Consider the following 19,313-nt stretch of genomic DNA (forward strand, 5'->3'; position numbering starts at 1 on the left):
TGTCTGTGTTTCTCTGTCTGTCTGTGTTTCTCTGTCTGTCTGTGTTTCTCTGTCTGTCTGTGTTTCTCTGTCTGTCTGTGTTTCTCTGTCTGTCTGTGTTTCTCTGTCTGTCTGTGTTTCTCTGTCTGTCTGTGTTTCTCTGTCTGTCTGTGTTTCTCTGTCTGTCTGTGTTTCTCTGTCTGTCTGTGTTTCTCTGTCTGTCTGTGTTTCTCTGTCTGTCTGTGTCTCTCTGTCTGTCTGTGTCTCTCTGTCTGTCTGTGTCTCTCTGTCTGTGTCTCTCTCCCCACCACTACTACTCACACAGATATGCATCACTAAACAAATTCTATTTGGTCCATGAACAGAGGTTTTCATTCAAATATCATCGATCTCTCCACGAAAGGTTACAGCTTCAGCCACAATTATAAAATTTTAAAATCCGTCTCACAAAAACTCTAACTACTACTGTAGAACAGAAAATTGAAAAAAGAAAGAAAAAAAAACTAGAATGGCACTCGCTGGATCTGAACAAAAATCTAATTGGCTTGTTCTTGTCACCGAACCAACTCATCCACCTAGTTTTGTCACATCCACAACTTTTTGAAATCTCGTGCTATATATTGTTTTTTTGGCCTCATCTCTCAATGTGAAGAATCACATTAAGAAAATAAAAAAATTCCTGTATCCCAATTCAGGTCCGGATCTTCACCAAAATCGAATCAATTCTTCCTTATCACACACCCAACCTGTCCAAGTATTATCTGAAACCGTCGACAACTTTTTGAGATATCCTGCTCACAGACAGACAAAGACAGACAGACAGACAGACAGACAGTGGTGAAAACATAACATCCATCCACCTTTGGTGGCAAGGTAACAATTTCTGTGCAAAAACATTTTCAAAAGACATGAAGCAATATACAGTAATACCTCGCTTAGCGTTCAGGATGCTTTCCTGGAAATGAGAGCGCTAATCCAAAGCAAAATGTGCTAGACGAGGTCATTTTCTGATTGTTTACAAGGTATATGGAGATGCATTCCAGACAGCGTTATTTCTTGTGCACGAGTGGTTACGAGTGCTTATTTTTGGGTATCAGTTATATCGCTAATAATAATAATAATAATAATAATAATAATACAGATGGTAAACATTATTTTATAAATAAAAATAATAATTTCTTATTATTACAACATCAGTAAGTATTAACAAAAACATAAAATATGTATAAACATCAATAAAAAGAATAATTGCCGTCGCTCCCACTCTGTCCCTGTGTTGCAGCGGTGGGAGGAGGCTCATCCTGCTGAAAAATGAAGGCGGAATAAACAGTGCTGATTGGCTCAGAGCGTGTACGTAGTATAAACAATGGTGGCGGATGCATTTACTGGCGAGCGCTATATGTAATGGATTTTCATCTTTTTTTTTCTTCTTTTTTTAAATCTTTCTATTTTTTTTTTATTTTTTTTTTTGAGTAAACATTTTCTCCAGGACATAGAGCTCTATAACAAATCAGCATTATTTGGGACAGCTTTAAGCGAGGCATTACTGTTGGTAAAAAGCTTTTTTCTCTATCTTAAAAGATAGTGAATAAAAGAAGGCAATTTAACAGGCAAAATAAATAAGTAAATAAATAAATATCGCAAAATAAAATGAAGGCCAAAATAACAATTGCAAGATATCTATATATATTGTCGTGTTCCTGGCGATTAAAATCTTTACCAGGAAACAGATTATCAGAGCAAGCTTTAACTCCGAAGGCGTTCAGTTCAAATATGGCAGAGTTCATGTACGCGGGGTGAGGGGTGGGGGGGGGGGGGGTAAGGAGGAGGAGGAGGGTGAGGATGCTGAAACTCACTTACCTCATGGATCCTGAGGGCAGCCTTCAAACCTGTGGAAATTAACTGAAGCGAAAACCGATGTAAAAATAAAATGTACAGGGGAAAATAATGAAAAGATTTATTTTAACGGAATGCCGGGACAAGAGAAACGCGACGATGAAACTAAAATCCAATTTGGGATCACACACACCAGACTTACACACGGACGAAGGGATAATAAAAGGAATGAAAATAATGGTGTCGGATTATCGTGCACTTAGCTGCGAGCGGCTTGAACCTTGTCCCAAATTGTCCAGTCCCCCCCCCCCCCCCCCCCATTCCCGCATGGGGAGAAGGCCGCAGTCCACTTGGATCCACGCGCCGCTAGGCCTCACCGGCGTCTCGCCCACCCTGGCCTCGTCACGCTCCAGCGGCAAGCAGCGCTCGTCCACGCGTCGTTTCTGCCTGGCAAAACTGCCGCTCTCCGTCTGCAAAACTCGGCACGTCTCCCGGTGGTGTCTCGAATCTCTGCCTGGAGCCCACTGTCCTGGTATCATTTCTCGCAAGGTCCGGAACGAGGGACACGAGCCGAGGGCAGAGGACAGCGTCAGGAGGTAGCAAGAGGAGGAGGGAAGAGTGTCGCATGAGGAAGAGAAGAGAGAAAATGTTGGCCAGCGAGTTATTTTACCGCCCGTCGTCTGACGTCATCGATCCTCCCTTCAAATCAGTCCGTCGCCTCTCGACCTCGAGAATGTTCTTCTGGCGTCAGTCCCTCACCATTGGCCGAGCGCTTCGCGCTCTCCTCATGCCATCGGTCGGTGGCCAATCGGCACTCTGCTTCCCCCTCGGCCTTCCTTCCACCAATCAGTGGCCAGGTCCGAGGTCCTTGCCCCTGGCTTGACCAATCATGAGTCCTTCCCTACTCTGCCAATCAACGGCCTTTGTCCTGCCTCGTGTCTTCCTATTGGTGGCGTCTCGTCCAATCGCTGCCCCTCTGGGCGTGTCTATTACCTGCTTGAGCAATGTGTGCCTGCCAGGCTGGATTGTTAGCCTTGGTGCTTAATGCCTGGCTTCCGGTTGGGTTTTATTATTATTTATGTTGTAGTTAATGGGCCTTCCACACTAGTGTTTATGGTGCAGTGCCAAAAGAGCCAAAGGATAGATCACATAGGGTAAGACTTACAAGGGATAATTTACCCTTATGCCATAATCTAGTTAACAAGCCCCGCCCCCATGTGACGGGGACGAATATACAGTGCATTCAGAAAGTATTCAGACCCCTTCACTTTTTTCACATTTTGTTATGTTGCAGCCTTATGCTGAAATCGTTTAAAATCATTTTTTCCCTCATCAATCTACACTCAATACCCCATAATGACAAAGAGAAAACAGGATTTTAGAAAGTTTTGAAAATTTATTAAAAAGAAAAAACTGAAATATCACATTGACATAAGTATTCATACCCTTTGCTCTGACACTTGAAATTTAGCTCAGGTGCTTCCCATTTTTCTTGATCATCTTTGAGATGTTTCTAGACCAGACGGAAGCCAAACAGTTCAATCTTGGTTTCATCAGACCACAGAATCTTGTTTCTCAGTCAGAGTTCTTTAGGTGCTTTTTTGCAAATACTGTAGTCAGGTTCACTATGTTTTTTCGTTCAAAATCATGGTAGATTAGCAAACCTATACATTTTTGGAAACGTTATTACATGGAAAATCTGAAAATCAATGTTTACATTTGCCAATTCCGACCAATTCGACTCGACCAATTGACCAATTCCATTCGACCAATTCGACCATTCGACCAATCGCTTCGATCGACCATTCGACCATTCGACCAATTCGATCGAATCGATTCGATTCGATTCATCGAATTCGATTCGATCGACCATTCGACCAATTCGATTTGCCAATCAATTGACCGACCTTTGCTTGTGTGGAACGGACTGTGAAAACGATGCGGACTATATTGTCGGATACGACACACAGGACAGTGATGACGAACTCTAAATGGCATATTCTGTAATCGTGTATGTTTGATGCCATTGACTGCCTGTGTATATTTTGTCATTGACTGCCTGTGTAGATGTGAAGTTATACTGACTGCATGTGTATATATGATTTTGCTGACTGCCTGTGTATGTTTGGTGATATTGAAGGAGCTGTGCTCCAACGCGAGTCGAAAGGATTTGACGCGACCAAAGACGGAAATTCATCCGAGTTGCTTTATTGCATGTATCACACTCGGGTACTCTGCAAAGCCCGTTTATCGGGCAGCGATATATATACACATTTATGTCAGAGCGTTTGCCCGGGAAAAGCGAGACCGGGCATGCCCGGGTGTCAAAGGCGAGTCCTGGAAAGGCGAGTCTGGACATGCCCGGGCGTCCTGGACGCGGCGTGGCAAGTCGAGGCTGGGCGTGCCCGGGCGCTCTGGGCGAGCCCTGGAAAGGCGAGAGCGGGCATGCCCGGACGCTCTGGGCGAGCCCTGGAAAGGCGAGTCTGGACATGTCCGGGCGTCCTGGACGCGGCCTGGCAAGTCGAGGCTGGGCGTGCCCGGGCGCTCTGGGCGAGCCCTGGAAAGGCGAGAGCGGGCATGCCCGGACGCTCTGGGCGAGACCTGGAAAGGCGAGTCTGGACATGCCCGGGCGTCCTGGACGCGGCCTGGCAAGTCGAGGCTGGGCGTGCCCGGGCGCTCTGGGCGAGCCCTGGAAAGGTGAGAGCGGGCATGCCCGGGAAAGACGAGACCGGGCGTGCCCGGGAACAGCGAGTCCGGGCATGCCCGGGAGAGGCGCGTCTGGGCCCGTCCGGACGAGCCCGGCATGGCGATTGCGCCCTGGCCGCGTCCTGGCCGGTGCAAGGCGATTGTGTACATCCAGCGGTAAACCGCTACACACGCCCCTCCAGAATCGACCTGCACCGGCAGGGTCAATTTAAGGGGGGTCCGGATGACCCGGCCGAAGCGACCCCTGGAGGGTCGTGGGGGGGGGGGGGGGTCCGATGTGGTGGTGGGTGGTCGAGCGGGGGGAACTGTGGACGGGGGGCGGCCTCGCCACGGAGGAAGGGCCAACCGTGGTGGTCGGTCGACGTCCACGGGTTTGAGGCGGTCCACAGAAATCCGGTCCGACCGGCCACCGAAGTCGACGACGAATGACTTGTCGCCCCGTCACAGGACCCGGAAGGGCCCGTCGTACGGCGGCCGGAGTGGCCCCCGGTGTGCGTCATGACGCACAAAGACGTACTCCGCTGTGCGAAGCGCCGGGGGGACGTAGGACTGGGGGCCACCGTGGCGGGACGTTGGCACGGGGGCAAATCGTCGGGCGGCCTCCTGGAGGTCCGAGCGCTGGTGTGCGGCGGACCAGGGACTGGTAGCGTCGGGCACTAACTCGCCCGGGACGCGGAGCGGCTGGCCGTAGACGAGCTCGGCGGCGGACGCCCGGAGGTCCTCCTTGGGGGCCGTGCGGAGGCCCAAAAGGACCCACGGCAGCCGGTCGGCCCAACCGTCGTCCTGAAGGCCGGCCATGAGTGCGGCCTTCATGGAGCGGTGAAACCGCTCGCACAACCCGTTGGCTTGGGGGTGGTAGGCCGTGGTGCGGTGCAGCGTGACCCCCAACGAGCAGGCGACCGTGCCCCAAAGTTCGGACGTGAACTGTGGGCCGCGGTCGGACGAGATGTCCGCCGGTGCGCCGAAGCGCGCGACCCAGGTGGCAATGAACACCTGTGCCACGTCGGCGGTGGTGGTGGAGGTGAGGGGCACAGCCTCCGGCCACCTGGTGGTCCTGTCCACCATGGTGAGCAGGTGGGTGAACCCCCGCGATGGGGGCAGGGGACCCACCAGGTCCACGTGGATGTGGTCGAAACGCCGTTCAGGCACGGTGAAAGGTGCCAGCGGGGCCTGGGTGTGGCGGTGGACCTTGGCCCGCTGGCAGGCCGTGCAGGCGTTGGCCCAGTCGCGGACGTCCCGTCGAAGGCCGTGCCAGACGAAACGTGCCGACACCAGCTTCTGAGAAGCTTTCCGGCCCGGGTGAGAAAGGCCGTGGATGGAGGCGAAGATGCGGCGCTGCCAGGTAACGGGCACGATGGGGCGAGACTGGCCCTGGGAGACGTCGCAGAGCAGGACAGTGTCCGCGAAGGGGATGTCGGCCAGGAGGAGGCCCGTGTCCGCCGCCCGGAGGGCCTGCACCGAGGTGTCGGTGGTCTGGTCGGCCGCCATGAGCGCGAAGTCCACGCCGAGGTGGACCGCGTTCGCGCTGGCCCGAGAAAGACAGTCGGCCACGGCGTTGTCTTTGCCAGCGACGTGCCGGATGTCCGTGGTGAATTCCGACACGGCGGAGAGGTGGCGCTGCTGGCGGGCCGACCACGGCTCCGTGACTTTGGCCATTGCGTAGACCAACGGCTTGTGGTCGACAAAAGCCGTGAACGGGCGGCCCTCCAGGAGGTGTCAGAAATGGCGAACGGCCAGGAATAGACCGAGCAGCTCGCGGTCGAACGTGCTGTATTTCAACTCGTTCGGCCGGAGTTGCCGGCTCAAAAAAGCGAGTGGCTGCCAAACCCCGTCCACCCATTGTTCATGGACGGCGCCCACCACATAGTTGGAGGCGTCCGTAGTGAGGGCGATGGGCGCGTTGAGCACCGGGTGAGCCAGCAGCGTTGCGTCGGCGAGGGCCCGCTTTGCGCTCGCGAAGGCCGCGTCCATGGCCGCGGACCAAATGATGTCATGCTTGGCCGGCTTGCCCCGGAGGGCCTCGTAAAGGGGCCGCATCAGCTGAGCAGCGCGGGGCACGAATCGGTGATAAAAATTCACCATGCCGAGGAACTCTTGTAGGGCCTTGATGGAGCGGGGATGCGGGAACGTGGTGATGGCCTCGACCTTGGTCGGCAGCGGCACGGCCCCGGTCTTGGTGATGCGGTGGCCCAAAAAGTCAACGGTCGTCGTGCCGAAGTGGCATTTGGCCGGGTTGACAATTAAGCCGTGCTCGCTGAGGCGACCGAACAGTGTTTGGAGGTGGAGGAGGTGCTCGGCGTGGGACGAGCTGGCGACGAGGATGTCGTCCAGATAGACGAAAAGAAAGGGCAGGTCGCGCAGCACGCCATCCATCAAGCGTTGGAACGCCTAGGCCGCGTACTTGAGGCCAAACGGCATCCTCAAAAATTCGAACAGGCCGAACGGCGTGATGACGGCCGTCTTCGGGACGTCGGCCGCCCGGACAGGTACCTGGTGGTATCCCCGTATCAGGTCAATTTTTGAAAATATGACCCGTCCCGCCAAACGGGCGGAAAAGTCCTGGATGTGCGGGATCGGGTACCTGTCGGGGGTGGTAGCGTCGTTGAGGCGGCGGTAGTCGCCACACGGGCGCCATCCGCCCCCCGGCTTTGGCACGATGTGCAGTGGTGAGGCCCACGCGCTATCGGAGCACCGCACGATGCCGAGACGCTCCAACGCGTCGAACTCGGTCTTTGCCACGGCGAGCTTGGCCGGGTCGAGGCGGCGGGGCCCTGGCATAGACCGGCGGGCCCGTAGTGGGTATGTGGTGCTCGATCCCATGCCGCACTGCGCCGGCCGAAAACGTCGGCCGCGTGAGGGCCGGGAATTCCGCGAGCAGGCGAGCGAACTCGTTCGCCGTCGGGAGGGCGCATGCCAGTTCGGTCGGCGCGGAGCTGCTCATCGTACACGCCAGGGAGCTGAAGGTCTCGGCGTTGACAAGGCGACGTCGTTTGACGTCGACCAGCAGCCCGTGCGCGCAGAGGAAATCGGCGCCCAGCAAAGCCATGGGGACGCTGGCGGTCACAAAGGTCCACTGTAAGCGCTGGCTGCCGAAGCAGAGGGTGACGTCGCGCGGGCCGAAAGTGCGTATGGCCGAGCCATTAGCAACGACCAAAGAGGGGCCGCAAACGGCGTTCCGCCTGTCCTGCTCGGAGGCGGGTATGATGCTCAGTTGGGCGCCGGTGTCACAAAGGAAACGCCGCCCGGACGCTTTGTCCCCAATAAAAAGCAAGTTGCCCGAATGGCCGGCGCTCATGGCTGGGAATGAACGCCGGCCCGGCCGTTTCCCGACTTGCCAAAAGTGCACGGGGGTCGGCATGTCCGAGCCTTGTGTCCGAACCTGGCATGGTAATAACACCACGCCTGGTCAGGTGGAGGCCCCGGCCGTCGTGTCGGAAACGGTCGGCGCGGCGAGGCGGACGCCAGTCGCACCGGCAGTTCGGCCTCCAACCGCGCAGGGCGCTCGGGCATCGCCTCGGACGGCAGCGGGCTCCAGGTAGCCGCTCCGATGTGCTGGCCCACCGAGGAGATCTTGTCGGCTTCCCTGGCGAGGGTGCGGGGATTTGTGATCGACGTGCCAGCCAGGGCGAGGCGTACCGGGTGAGGCAGCTGGCGAAGGAATAGCTCGCGGAACAGAAAATCCGGAGAGTGCTCACCGAGCAACGAGAGCATATAGTCCATGCGCTCGGACGGGCGCGTGTCGCCGAGCTCGGGCAGGTCGAGCAGGCGCCGTGCGCGTGCCGCCGGTGAGAGGGCGAAAGTGTCGAGGAGGAGCGTCTTCAGCGCGTCATACTTGTCAGCAGCCGGCGGGTGCTCGTGGAGGCTCAGGGCGCGGGCCGCGGTGGCGGAACCGAGCGCTGCCACGACATGGTGGAAGCGGGTGTCGTCCACGGTGATGCCTCGCAGGGCGAACTGGGAGTCCGCCTGGGCGAACCAAACAGCCGCGTGAGCCTCCCAGAAGGTAGGCAGTTTAAGAGTCACTGCCGTGTCCATGTCGGTAGGTCACCAATGAAGGAGCTGTGCTCCAACGCGAGTCGAAAGGATTTGACGCGACCAAAGACGGAAATTCATCCGAGTTGCTTTATTGCATGTATCACACTCGGGTACTCTGAAAAGCCCGTTTATCGGGCAGCGATATATATACACATTTATGCCGGAGCGTTTGCCCGGGAAAAGCGAGACCGGGCATGCCCGGGTGTCAAAGGCGAGTCCTGGAAAGGCGAGTCTGGACATGCCCGGGCGTCCTGGACACGGCCTGGCAAGTCGAGGCTGGGCGTGCCCGGGCGCTCTGGGCGAGCCCTGGAAAGGCGAGAGCGGGCATGCCCGGACGCTCTGGGCGAGCCCTGGAAAGGCGAGTCTGGACATGCCCGGGCGTCCTGGATGCGGCCTGGCAAGTCGAGGCTGGGCATGCCCGGGCACTCTGGGCGAGCCCTGGAAAGGCGAGAGCGGGCATGCCCGGGAAAGACGAGACCGGGCGTGCCCGGGAGGTTCGGGCGTGCCCGGGAACAGCGAGTCCGGGCATGCCCGGGAGAGGCGCGTCTGGTCCCGTCCGGACGAGCCCGGCATGGCGATTGCGCCCTGGCCGCGTCCTGGCCGGTGCAAGGCGATTGTGTACATCCAGCGGGAACCGCTACAATATGAATTATTGTGACACATTTTGATGTTATTAACTGCCTGTACAAAATGATAACATGTATTTGATTATGCAACTTATCGCGACTATAAAGACAGTATTTTGCAATTCAAAACCTTCGATTCGTGTCTTACCATTCCCCATAGCACTAATTTGATACTTTCATTGGATTCCTTGTCCCTGAAAATATAGGTTTAGTATATATTTTTAAAGTTTTTAGGGTAATTAGAGGCAGAAATAGAACAAAATATGTATTTTACAGTGGCCATTTTGAAAATTCAAAATGGCCGCCATACAGGTATCTCTCCAAATGTAAACATTGATTTTTAGTTTCCTTATGCTATAACCTTTCCAAAAATGTATAGGTTTGCTAATCTACCATGATTTTGAACGAAATATAATTTATTGACATAGTGAACCTGACTAAAACTCCAGGCGGGCTTTCATGTGTCTTTCACTGAGAAGAGGCTTCTGCCTGGCCACTCTGCCATAAAGCCCAGATCGGTGGAGTGTTGCAGTGATGGTTGTCCTTCTGGAAGTTTCTCCCATCTCCACACAAGATCTCTGGAGCTCAGCCAGAGTGACCATCGGGTTCTTGGTCACCTCTCTTACCAAGGCCCTTCTCCCCCGATTGCTCAGTTTGGCCGGGCGGCCAGCTCTAGGAAGAGCCCTGGTTGTTCCAAACTTCTTCCATTTAAGAATTATGGAGGCCACTGTGCTCTTGGGAACCTTCAATGCAGCAGAGATTTTTTTGCAGGCTTCCCCAGATCTGTGCCTCGACACAATCCTGTCTCTGAGCTATGCAGGCAGTTCCTTCGACCTCATGGCTTGCTTTTTGCTCTGATATGCATTGTCAGCTGTGAGACCTTATATAGACAGGTGTGTACCTTTCCAAATCATGTCCAATCAATTGAATTTACCACAGGTGGACTCCAATCAAGGTGTAGAAACATCTCAAAGATGATCAAGAGAAATGGGAGGCACCTGAGCTAAATTTCAAGTGTCATTGCAAAAGGTCTGAATACTTATGTAAATGTGATATTCCAGTTTTTTCTTTTTAATAAATTTGCAAAACTTTCTAAAATCCTGTTTTCTCTTTGTCATTATGGGGTATTGAGTGTAGATTGATGAGGGAAAAAATGAATTTAAAAGATTTCAGCATAAGGCTGCAAAATAACAAAATGTGAAAAAGTGAAGGGGTCTGAATACTTTCTGAATGCACTGTAAACTTAATCCGACATCCGGGCTAAACAGGTCCCTGCTTATGTACATCGAGATGGTTCTTCTTCTTCACGACAGTCGGAGCATGATACCTACACAGATCTACCTGATCTATACATCACCCTATGCCTGGGGTGGGGAACCTCCGGCCTCCGGGCCGTATACGGCCCGCGAGACCGTTTGATTAGGCCCGCGAGGCAATTCATCTATCTATAAATAAATAAATAAATAAAATTTTTTCTATACAAGATCGAGGCTCGTGAAAGAGCGAACATTAATCACACAGAAAGACAAACCGACACATAAAACATATAACATCGGGAGCAGTAGACAAGATGGGGAGAGAGGGGAAAGGACACAAACACAACATTTGAGTGCAGGGACCGAGAGACATGGAGACATCGAGAGATCTGTGAGAGGGAAAGGGCTTTGGGGGGGGGGGGCATGGGAAGGGGGGGCATGGGAAGGGGGGTGCGAGAGGTATAAAACATATGGACACTGCCAGGACTTCCAGGAAAGAAGTTGGAATTTCAAACAAGGTGGATCTGGGGTGAATTAGCGGGGTTAGAAAAGATCAAGGTTTTGGATGGGGGAAGATAAGAGATGGTGGTGAACAGCTGTTTTAAAGACCTGGAGGGAGGAGTGGGATTGAAGGGAGTGAGGGAGTTTGTTCCAGAGGCGGGGGAAAAGAGGAATGAAAGAGTGAAGGTGAGCAGACAGCCGAGATTTCGGCAGTTTAACCATCAGAGGGTTGCTGGCAGATCTTGTGCGACCTGTAGGAATATTTGGGGGACAGAGCACAGAGAGAGCTTGGGGTGCAAGGCCGGAGAGGAGTCGGAAGAAGACAGAAAGACCACCTACCTGCCTGCGGTGAGTGAGTGAAAGGCCCTCAGAGATAGCTTCATCGCGGGAGATTCCAATAATTCTGAAAGCTTTGGTTTCAACAGCGTGAAGCCGAGCTAGGTGTGAGGCAGGAGCACCGGCCCATAGGGGAGAACAGTATTCCATTGAGCTGCGGATGAAAGCCTTGTATGTGGTGAGGAGCTCAGGTGTGCCGAGGAAGGACTTCGCACGACGGAGGATGCCCAGTCGGCGACTGGCTTTGGAGGCCAGCTTGGAAATGTGGTTTTCCCAAGAAAGATCATGGCAGATAGTGAGACCCAAAAGCTTGAGCGACAGAACTTCTTGGAGAGGATTGTTGAGAAAGTAGATGGGAGGGTTGTCCAGTCGATCTTTTCGGAGAGACATAGTAAGAGTGTGAGATTTGTCCTCCCTTTGCTCGAGTTCTACAAACTGTATGTACGTGCTGAGGATTTTCCCATTCTGAGGAGACATGCACTGAAGTTTGCATCACTGTTTGGGACGACCTACAGCTATGAGCAGTTCTTTTCAAAACTGACTCTTGCAAAGACTCGGTTTCGCTCAAGACTGACTGACCCAAACCTGCAAAACCAGCTGCGAGTAGCATCATCATCACTACCACCTGACACCAAACGCCTCGCCAAAGAGAAACAGTTCCAGCCATCGCATTAGGTGAGTCCGATATATGTATTCAATAATTTAGCATGGCCCTCGAAGGATGTTCTAAAAATCGAAATGGCCCTCGACAGGAAAAAGGTTCCCCACCCCTGCCCTACGCCAAAATTCATAACAATATATATTCTCCGAAGGCGATTCTGTCTGTCCAGGGGTATGGCTACACCCGGTCTGAGAGGGGCTTCAAAAACAAATACCCACCATTTTGTTTACTCGCATAGCTTTGAGGCCTCTTTTGTTAGGCCAGCGGTGTCTTGCTCTCTCTCAGTTTTATTTAAACTCTAATTCGATATCTCATTTCATTTTTCAGTCGCTAACATGGGTTTAGACTCGGTTGAAAAAAAACGGGAATAAAATTCGATGAAAGTTACCGTTTATTTTCTATCTATAATTCCAGTAATCTCTGTGTGTCTGTGTGTGTGTGTGTGTGTGTGTGTGTGTGTGTGTGTGTTTGTCTGTGACCGCTGTTTCTCGACAACTACCGGTCCGATATACTTGAAACTTGCCAGGTATATTGCTGGGGACCCGAGGATGTGCCTTTTCAAGGTTTGAAATTAATCGGAGAAGTAGTTACCGAGCTATGGCGATTTAGCCGTTCGCCGTTCGCTTTGGCTTTGCGAATGGACCAAACCATTTCATGTAAATAGAGGGGGGGTTCTACCGTACTCGCAAGCCGTTCGCTTTGGCTTTGCGAATGGACCAAACCATTTCATGTAAATAGAGGGGGGGGTTCTGTGGTCGTTACTGCCACGTGGTTTCAAAGTTTTTTTTTGTTGTTGTTGTTTGCACGCATGTTTTTTTGCACCCACGTACGGGCACGCCCTAGTAGAACAAAATGCATTTTCAAAGGCCTGTAACATAAAGGCCATTCATTGAGTCTCCCTCACGGCTTTATCTCCGACTATTCACCATCACAGTCGCGGGGATGGTTCAAGTCTCAGTTTCAGCTAAAGTTGAGAAAATCGGCAACATGTATTCCAACAGCCATTTTGAATGTGTCGACTGTTATGTGGGCGAGAGGAATGAGAGAGGGGAATGACAAAGAGGAGAATGACAAAGAGGAGAATGACAAAGAGGAGAATGACAAAGGAGAATGACAAAGAGGAGAATGACAAAGAGGAGAATGACAAAGAGGAGAATGACAAAGAGGAGAATGACAGAGGAGAATGACAGAGGAGAATGACAGAGGAGAATGACAGAGGAGAATGACAGAGGAGAATGACAGAGGAGAATGACAGAGGAGAATGACAGAGGAGAATGACAGAGGAGAATGACAGAGGAGAATGACAGAGGAGAATGACAGAGGAGAATGACAGAGGAGAATGACAGAGGAGAATGACTGAGGAGAATGACTGAGGGGAAGGAGAGAGGGGAAGGAGAGAGGGGAAGGAGAGAGGGGAAGGAGAGAGGGGAAGGAGAGGAGAGAACGTTCCCAGGACTTCGTTATTTATATTATTACTTAGTAAAAATACAGCGCCTGAATACTGAAGTTCGGGATCGAACCGAAGTCTAATTATATTTTTCCATATCCCTGGGATGTATATACAGAGTTTGTTTTAAGAGAGTCAACTCTTTTCCAACCATGGAATTAAACAATACAGTACTTCAAAAATGTACATAATAATATAAACCAACTATGGAATACAATATTTATTAATAACGTTTGGATTTAATCTATTTTTACTTTGTAAAGCGAAAAGTTATCGATACATTCAAGTTTAAAAATGAAAAAGTCATGGGCTCTATAGGCCTACGATCGGCCTCTGTATGATCGGATGTGCATTTTAAGACTCAATTAACACGTCTTCCATCATAGTGGGGCGGCTTAGCCCAAATATTCAAAGGAATTGTGCATTTTGTGATACAAGCACCAAATTTGGCACAAATGTACATTAATATGTTGCAAACATTTTCAGATATTGGGCCACTTGAAATTCCGTAATTTTTTTTTTCAAATTTTTTCAAATTTCGTAATTTCAAATTTTTCGGGTGACACCGTCACAATTTCGGTCTTCGAGGCCGGCCGATAGGCAAAGTGTGACCGGAAGGGACGAGGTTCTCCTGACCACGTGGCCCTCGATCTGGGAAGCGAGAGGCGTTCCATTAGTGGACGCGCCCCTCACGCCCGACTTTTGGGCGGCCCCGGCAGGCCGTTTGTTTTGACGTTCCGTGACAGGCCCCGCACCCCCACCTCCGGGCCGACCGGAAGCTTGTGCTGAGTACATCATACCTGAACAACTCAGTGAGGCAGAACACAGCAGTGCACACCAGGGTGACCCCTTCAGTGCATAAACCAATTAACCTGTCCACTGCAGGGCATATAGAAATGAAGTTATTTTCTGCATATAATAATAATATAAGTTCAGTTCTATATAACAATTTCTGTTATCACCACTACCACTACAACTACTACAAGCTTTGTCTGGAATTTTGTGGACTAACAGACAAACAGACATACAGACAAGCTGGGATCAAAACATTACCTCCTTCCACCATTGAGTGTAGAGGTAAACATCATGGAAATTATATCATGCCCTAGATTTAATTCATGCTTACCCGTGTATTTGCTTCACTGGTTCACAAGGTCTTTTGCATACATGTAATTCAGACTCTCGTCTTCATTGCTGACCACACAATGTTCGCAACATATTAATGTACATTTGTGCCAAATTTGGTGCTTGTATCACAAAATGCACAATTCTTTTGAATATTTGGGCTAAGCCGCCCCACTATATCGGCCGGCCTCGAAGACCGAAATTGTGACGGTGTCACCTGAAAAATTTGAAATTACGAAATTTGAAAAAATTTGAAAAAAAAAATTACGGAATTTCAAGTGGCCCAATATCTGAAAATGTTCGCAACATATTAATGTACATTTGTGCCAAATTTGGTGCTTGTATCACAAAATGCACAACAGGTTTGCTATGCTGCTACACTATCATGAATTACCTTTCGAACAACTCAAGCAAAGGAAACGAGGTAATGCCTGTTTCGTTCGGAGCAATTATACACCGCCCAAAGAAAATGCGTTTTGTACCTACAGGTGTGAATGTTAGTGTGTGTTAATGTGTGTGTGTGTGTGTGTGTGTGTGTGTGTGTGTGTGTGTGTGTGTGTGTGTGTGTGTGTGTGTGTGTGTGTGTGTGTGTGACCCACTCCCCCATGTGTATGTGTGACCCACCCCCACGTGTGTGCGTGTGACCAAGACCCGCTCCCCCCCCCCCCCAGTGTGTGTGTGACCCACTCACCCATGTGTGTGTGTGTGACCCACTCCCCTGTGGGTGATCCACTCCCCGGTGCAGTGGGTGTGATGTGGGAGGGATGGGGAGGGGGGGGGGGGAAATTTGAGTGCTTGAAGTCACGTTTTACATGACATAATGACACATTTCAAACTGTATTTCCCATGTGCACACACATGCATTCACATGTTATCAGAAGTAAATACATTGTGTCGATTACATTATTTATTAATGATAAATTAATTATGATAAATTAATTAAATAATTAATTATTTAATATTAATTAAATTAAAGATAATTTATTTATTTATTAATGTCTGATAAATTGGCAGTACCCAGTTTGTAAAACTGAATGTGCAACATCTAAATGAAGACGTCCATGCCCGTGGGATTCCCACGGGTGACCCCACTCGTGATGTAATATTGTCCAAGTTAGAGCAAAGGTGTTCAAAAGAAGCAGGGAAACAATCTGGCACAACAAACAAGAACATCCACAAATAATGGATATTGGATGTGACAGTGCTAGGTTAACCCAAGCAGCAAGCAAGAGACTGCTGGCAAAATCCACCATTATTGCAAAGGTTTGGCAAGATGGAGATAAAATGAGAACACAAAATCAATACGTCCCAGCAAAAGAGAATACGCTAATCGAAACGGTAAAACAGGCCCAATTTTGGTGCATTACGAGAGATTCTTTTGAAATACAATAATTTAGGAACCAATCAGTGCTTATTTATTTATCACCACCAAATGTATTCATAGAAATCATATTTGCCAGCACACAGCAAACGTCTCAGAGCAAAATGATACCCATGGCGTGGTATCCACAAGCTCACCTTGCACCTGGTCATGTCTTGGACACGTTCAAGTGGCATTTGTCCAGCCTTGGAGCGCACCAGGAGGTACACGGTTTTGACATCGGGGCAAGACCTCAACAGTTTTTCCAGCAGTACCTTTCCCAAGAATCCTGTTCCACCAGTAAGGAGCACCTGCTTGCCAGCATAAAATTCCATGACAGACGGAACGCCCGAGCTTTGGGACCCAGGCATGTTCAGGAACTCAGGAGGTGGCTGGAAGGCCGTTTTTGCTGCAGATGGATTCACTCTTGACCTTCCACTCTCTCTCTCTCTCTCTCCCCCTCAAATTTATCTTCTTGCTGTTTTTCAGCTGCAATCTGAAACAGAAATTGAAGATAAAAAAAAAATTCAACAAATTTCTTAAGCGTGGGAAAAAGGCAAAGTATGCAGACTATGTTGAGGAAGGCAGGTGTGGACGAATGCAAACACAAAGTAAAAAAAAAAATTATGCCGCATCTTATAGAGACCAAGGACATCAAAATCATTTCAATCTCTCACAATGAAGCCAAATCTCTGGCTCAGTTATTCGTGCACCACAGGCAAGTATGTGGTCTGTCTATCTTCTCCTCCCTTTCTGGCCTTGCATCGTCTGCCCTTTCCCTGCTCTGGCCTCCTCTACTCCCCCTTCCACCTTCTCTGCCAAGTTTCTCCAGGATGCATACAGTCTGCCAGTAACGTACTTTTGGTGAAACTCGCAAATTACGAGCTTGCTGCTCACCTCAAATCATTTGTTCTTCTTTTCTCTCACCTGCAGACCCAACTTCCTCAATCTATTCATTCTAATTATTCCCCACAAAGCTTCAAGATGGATGTGAACCTCCCCCTCAGATCATCCCACATCCATACCCTCGATCATTTCTACCCTCATTAACCCTTCCCAGATTATTATGTTCTCTCCCCCCTTTCCATTTTTTGTTCCATCCTCAATACCCCCCTTCCTTTTATTTAAACCCCCTTCTTGCTATGTTTGAGCTTGTTCAGCCACTGTGTCCTCCTTCATCTCTCCTCCATCTCTTCCATCTCCCCTTCATCTCCTCCATCTCCCCTTCATCTCCTCCATCTCCCCTTCATCTCCTCCATCTCCCCTTCATCTCCTCCATCTCCCCTTCATCTCCTCCATCTCCCCTTCATCTCCTCCATCTCCCCTTCATCTCCTCCATCTCCCCTTCATCTCCTTCATCTCCCCTTCATCTCCCCTTCATCTCCCCTTCATCTCCCCTCCATCTCCCCTTCATCTCCTCCATCTGCCCTTCATCCCCTCCATCTCCTCCATCTCCCCTTCATCTCCCCTTCATCTCCTCCATCTCCCCTTCATCTCCTCCATCTCCCCTTCATCTCCTCCATCTCTCCTTCATCCCCTTCATCCCCTCCATCTCCTCCATCTCCCCTCCATCTCCCCTTCATCTCCTCCATCTCCCCTTCATCCCCTCCATCTCCCCTCCATCTCCCCTCCATCTCCTCCATCTCCCCTTCATCTCCCCTTCATCTCCCCTTCATCCCCTCCATCTCCTCCATCTCCTCCATCTCCTCCATCTCCCCTTCATCTCCTCCATCTCCCCTTCATCTCCTCCATCTCCCCTTCATCTCCTCCATCTCCCCTTCATCTCCTCCATCTCCCCTTCATCTCCTCCATCTCCTCCATCTCCCCTTCATCTCCTCCATCTCCCCTTCATCTCCTCCATCTCCCCTTCATCTCCTCCATCTCTCCTTCATCCCCTTCATCCCCTCCATCTCCTCCATCTCCCCTCCATCTCCTCCATCTCCCCTTCATCTCCTCCATCTCCCCTTCATCCCCTCCATCTCCCCTCCATCTCCCCTCCATCTCCTCCATCTCCCCTTCATCTCCCCTTCATCTCCCCTTCATCTCCTCCATCTCCTCCATCTCCTCCATCTCCTCCATCTCCCCTTCATCTCCTCCATCTCCCCTTCATCTCCTCCATCTCCCCTTCATCTCCTCCATCTCCCCTTCATCTCCCCTCCATCTCCTCCATCTCCCCTTCATCTCCTCCATCTCCCCTTCATCTCCTCCATCTCCCCTTCATCCCCTTCATCCCCTTCATCCCCTCCATCTCCTCCATATCCTCCATCTCCCCTCCATCTCCTCCATCTCCCCTTCATCTCCTCCATCTCCCCTTCATCTCCTCCATCTCCTCCATCTCCCCTTCATCTCCTCCATCTCCCCTTCATCTCCTCCATCTCCCCCTTCATCTCCCCTTCATCTCCTCCCTCTCCCCTTCATCTCCTCCATCTCCCCTTCATCTCCTCCCTCTCCCCTTCATCTCCTCCCTCTCCCCTTCATCTCCTCCCTCTCCCCTTCATCTCCATCTCTCCATCCATCTCTTTCTCCAGGTTCTGTTGTTCGTGTGTTTCCCAGCTTTCCACTGTGTTCTGTTCTTTTCTGTTGTGTTCCCTGTTCAGCTCTTCCAGGAGCCTCGACTTTGTGGCCATTTTTTTTTTGTAATCCAAGTGCACTTCATTTGGTAATGCTTGCCGTTTTAGTTTCATATTCCTCATTTATGCTACAATGTTCAATATACATTACAGTATTACACAGTGCAAGGCCATAAATCCCAGTTAGCACACAGAACCTGAAGTCCAATTGTTCGACTCTGTTATCATGTGGTACTTACAAAAGGTCATAAAGGACCTTTTACCATGATGAATTATGAGGAAGAGGCCGAGTCGCTTAAACTTTCCTATGTTTGTTACAACCGATTTCGCTTGATGCCATTCACGCAATCACTTTGGATTCCGTCGTGATCGTTAAATTCTGGACATGCTGGTCCTCTGCTAGCAATCGTCAGGAGCTGTAAATCCCAAAGATTTAACGCTGGGCCCCTGCTCCGATTGCCAGGTTTGCTGATGCTGAGTTTTGTTCCTCATCTAAATAAACGACCTCTCTGATGCTCTGAAAAACCCTCTATTCCTTTTTGCATCCTGTTGTACAGTACTCAATCCCACTGAAAGGCAAACAGCAGCTGTGTCACTCTTTGCTGATGTGGACTCAAGACGAGATTCTGCTTGGGCATATAGAACATGTCTTTCTGCAATGCCATGGCTAGTTGGTGCAGAGATGACATTCAGCCGGCTTGCATGGTCACGGTTGAAATCGCTGCAGGGGAGCAACAGGGTTGGGATAGATGGGGGCAGCAGGAAGCACGGCGGGGTACATACAAGGAAGAGTTAACGGTCATGAGCTGCCATTCTCTACAGACAGATTATATTGTAGATTCCCAATCTTACAGACAAAGACAGACATTATGACCAGG

At 50.6% G+C, this 19,313-nt stretch overlaps 1 protein-coding gene across 2 annotated transcripts in view; it reads right to left on the reverse strand.

Annotated features, from left to right (window-relative positions):
* Window positions 1–16,366, reverse strand: part of FAR1 (fatty acyl-CoA reductase 1) — a 53,629-nt gene extending 37,263 nt beyond the window's left edge. Inside the window, exon 1 of one of the 2 annotated variants that reach the window (XM_078769419.1) lies at window positions 16,024–16,360. In XM_078769419.1, the coding sequence (XP_078625545.1) occupies window positions 16,024–16,236 (213 nt within the window). In that variant the 5' untranslated portion in view covers window positions 16,237–16,360. Of the gene's footprint in view, window positions 1–16,023 lie in introns of both variants that reach the window. The other variant, XM_078769420.1, reaches the window with a different exon arrangement.
* Between the last annotated feature and the right edge of the window lie 2,947 nt (window positions 16,367–19,313).

The sequence above is a fragment of the Myxine glutinosa genome, unplaced genomic scaffold, assembly GCF_964187855.1.
Source record: "Myxine glutinosa unplaced genomic scaffold, kmMyxGlut1.1 SCAFFOLD_2465, whole genome shotgun sequence".
Taxonomy (NCBI): domain Eukaryota; kingdom Metazoa; phylum Chordata; class Myxini; order Myxiniformes; family Myxinidae; genus Myxine; species Myxine glutinosa.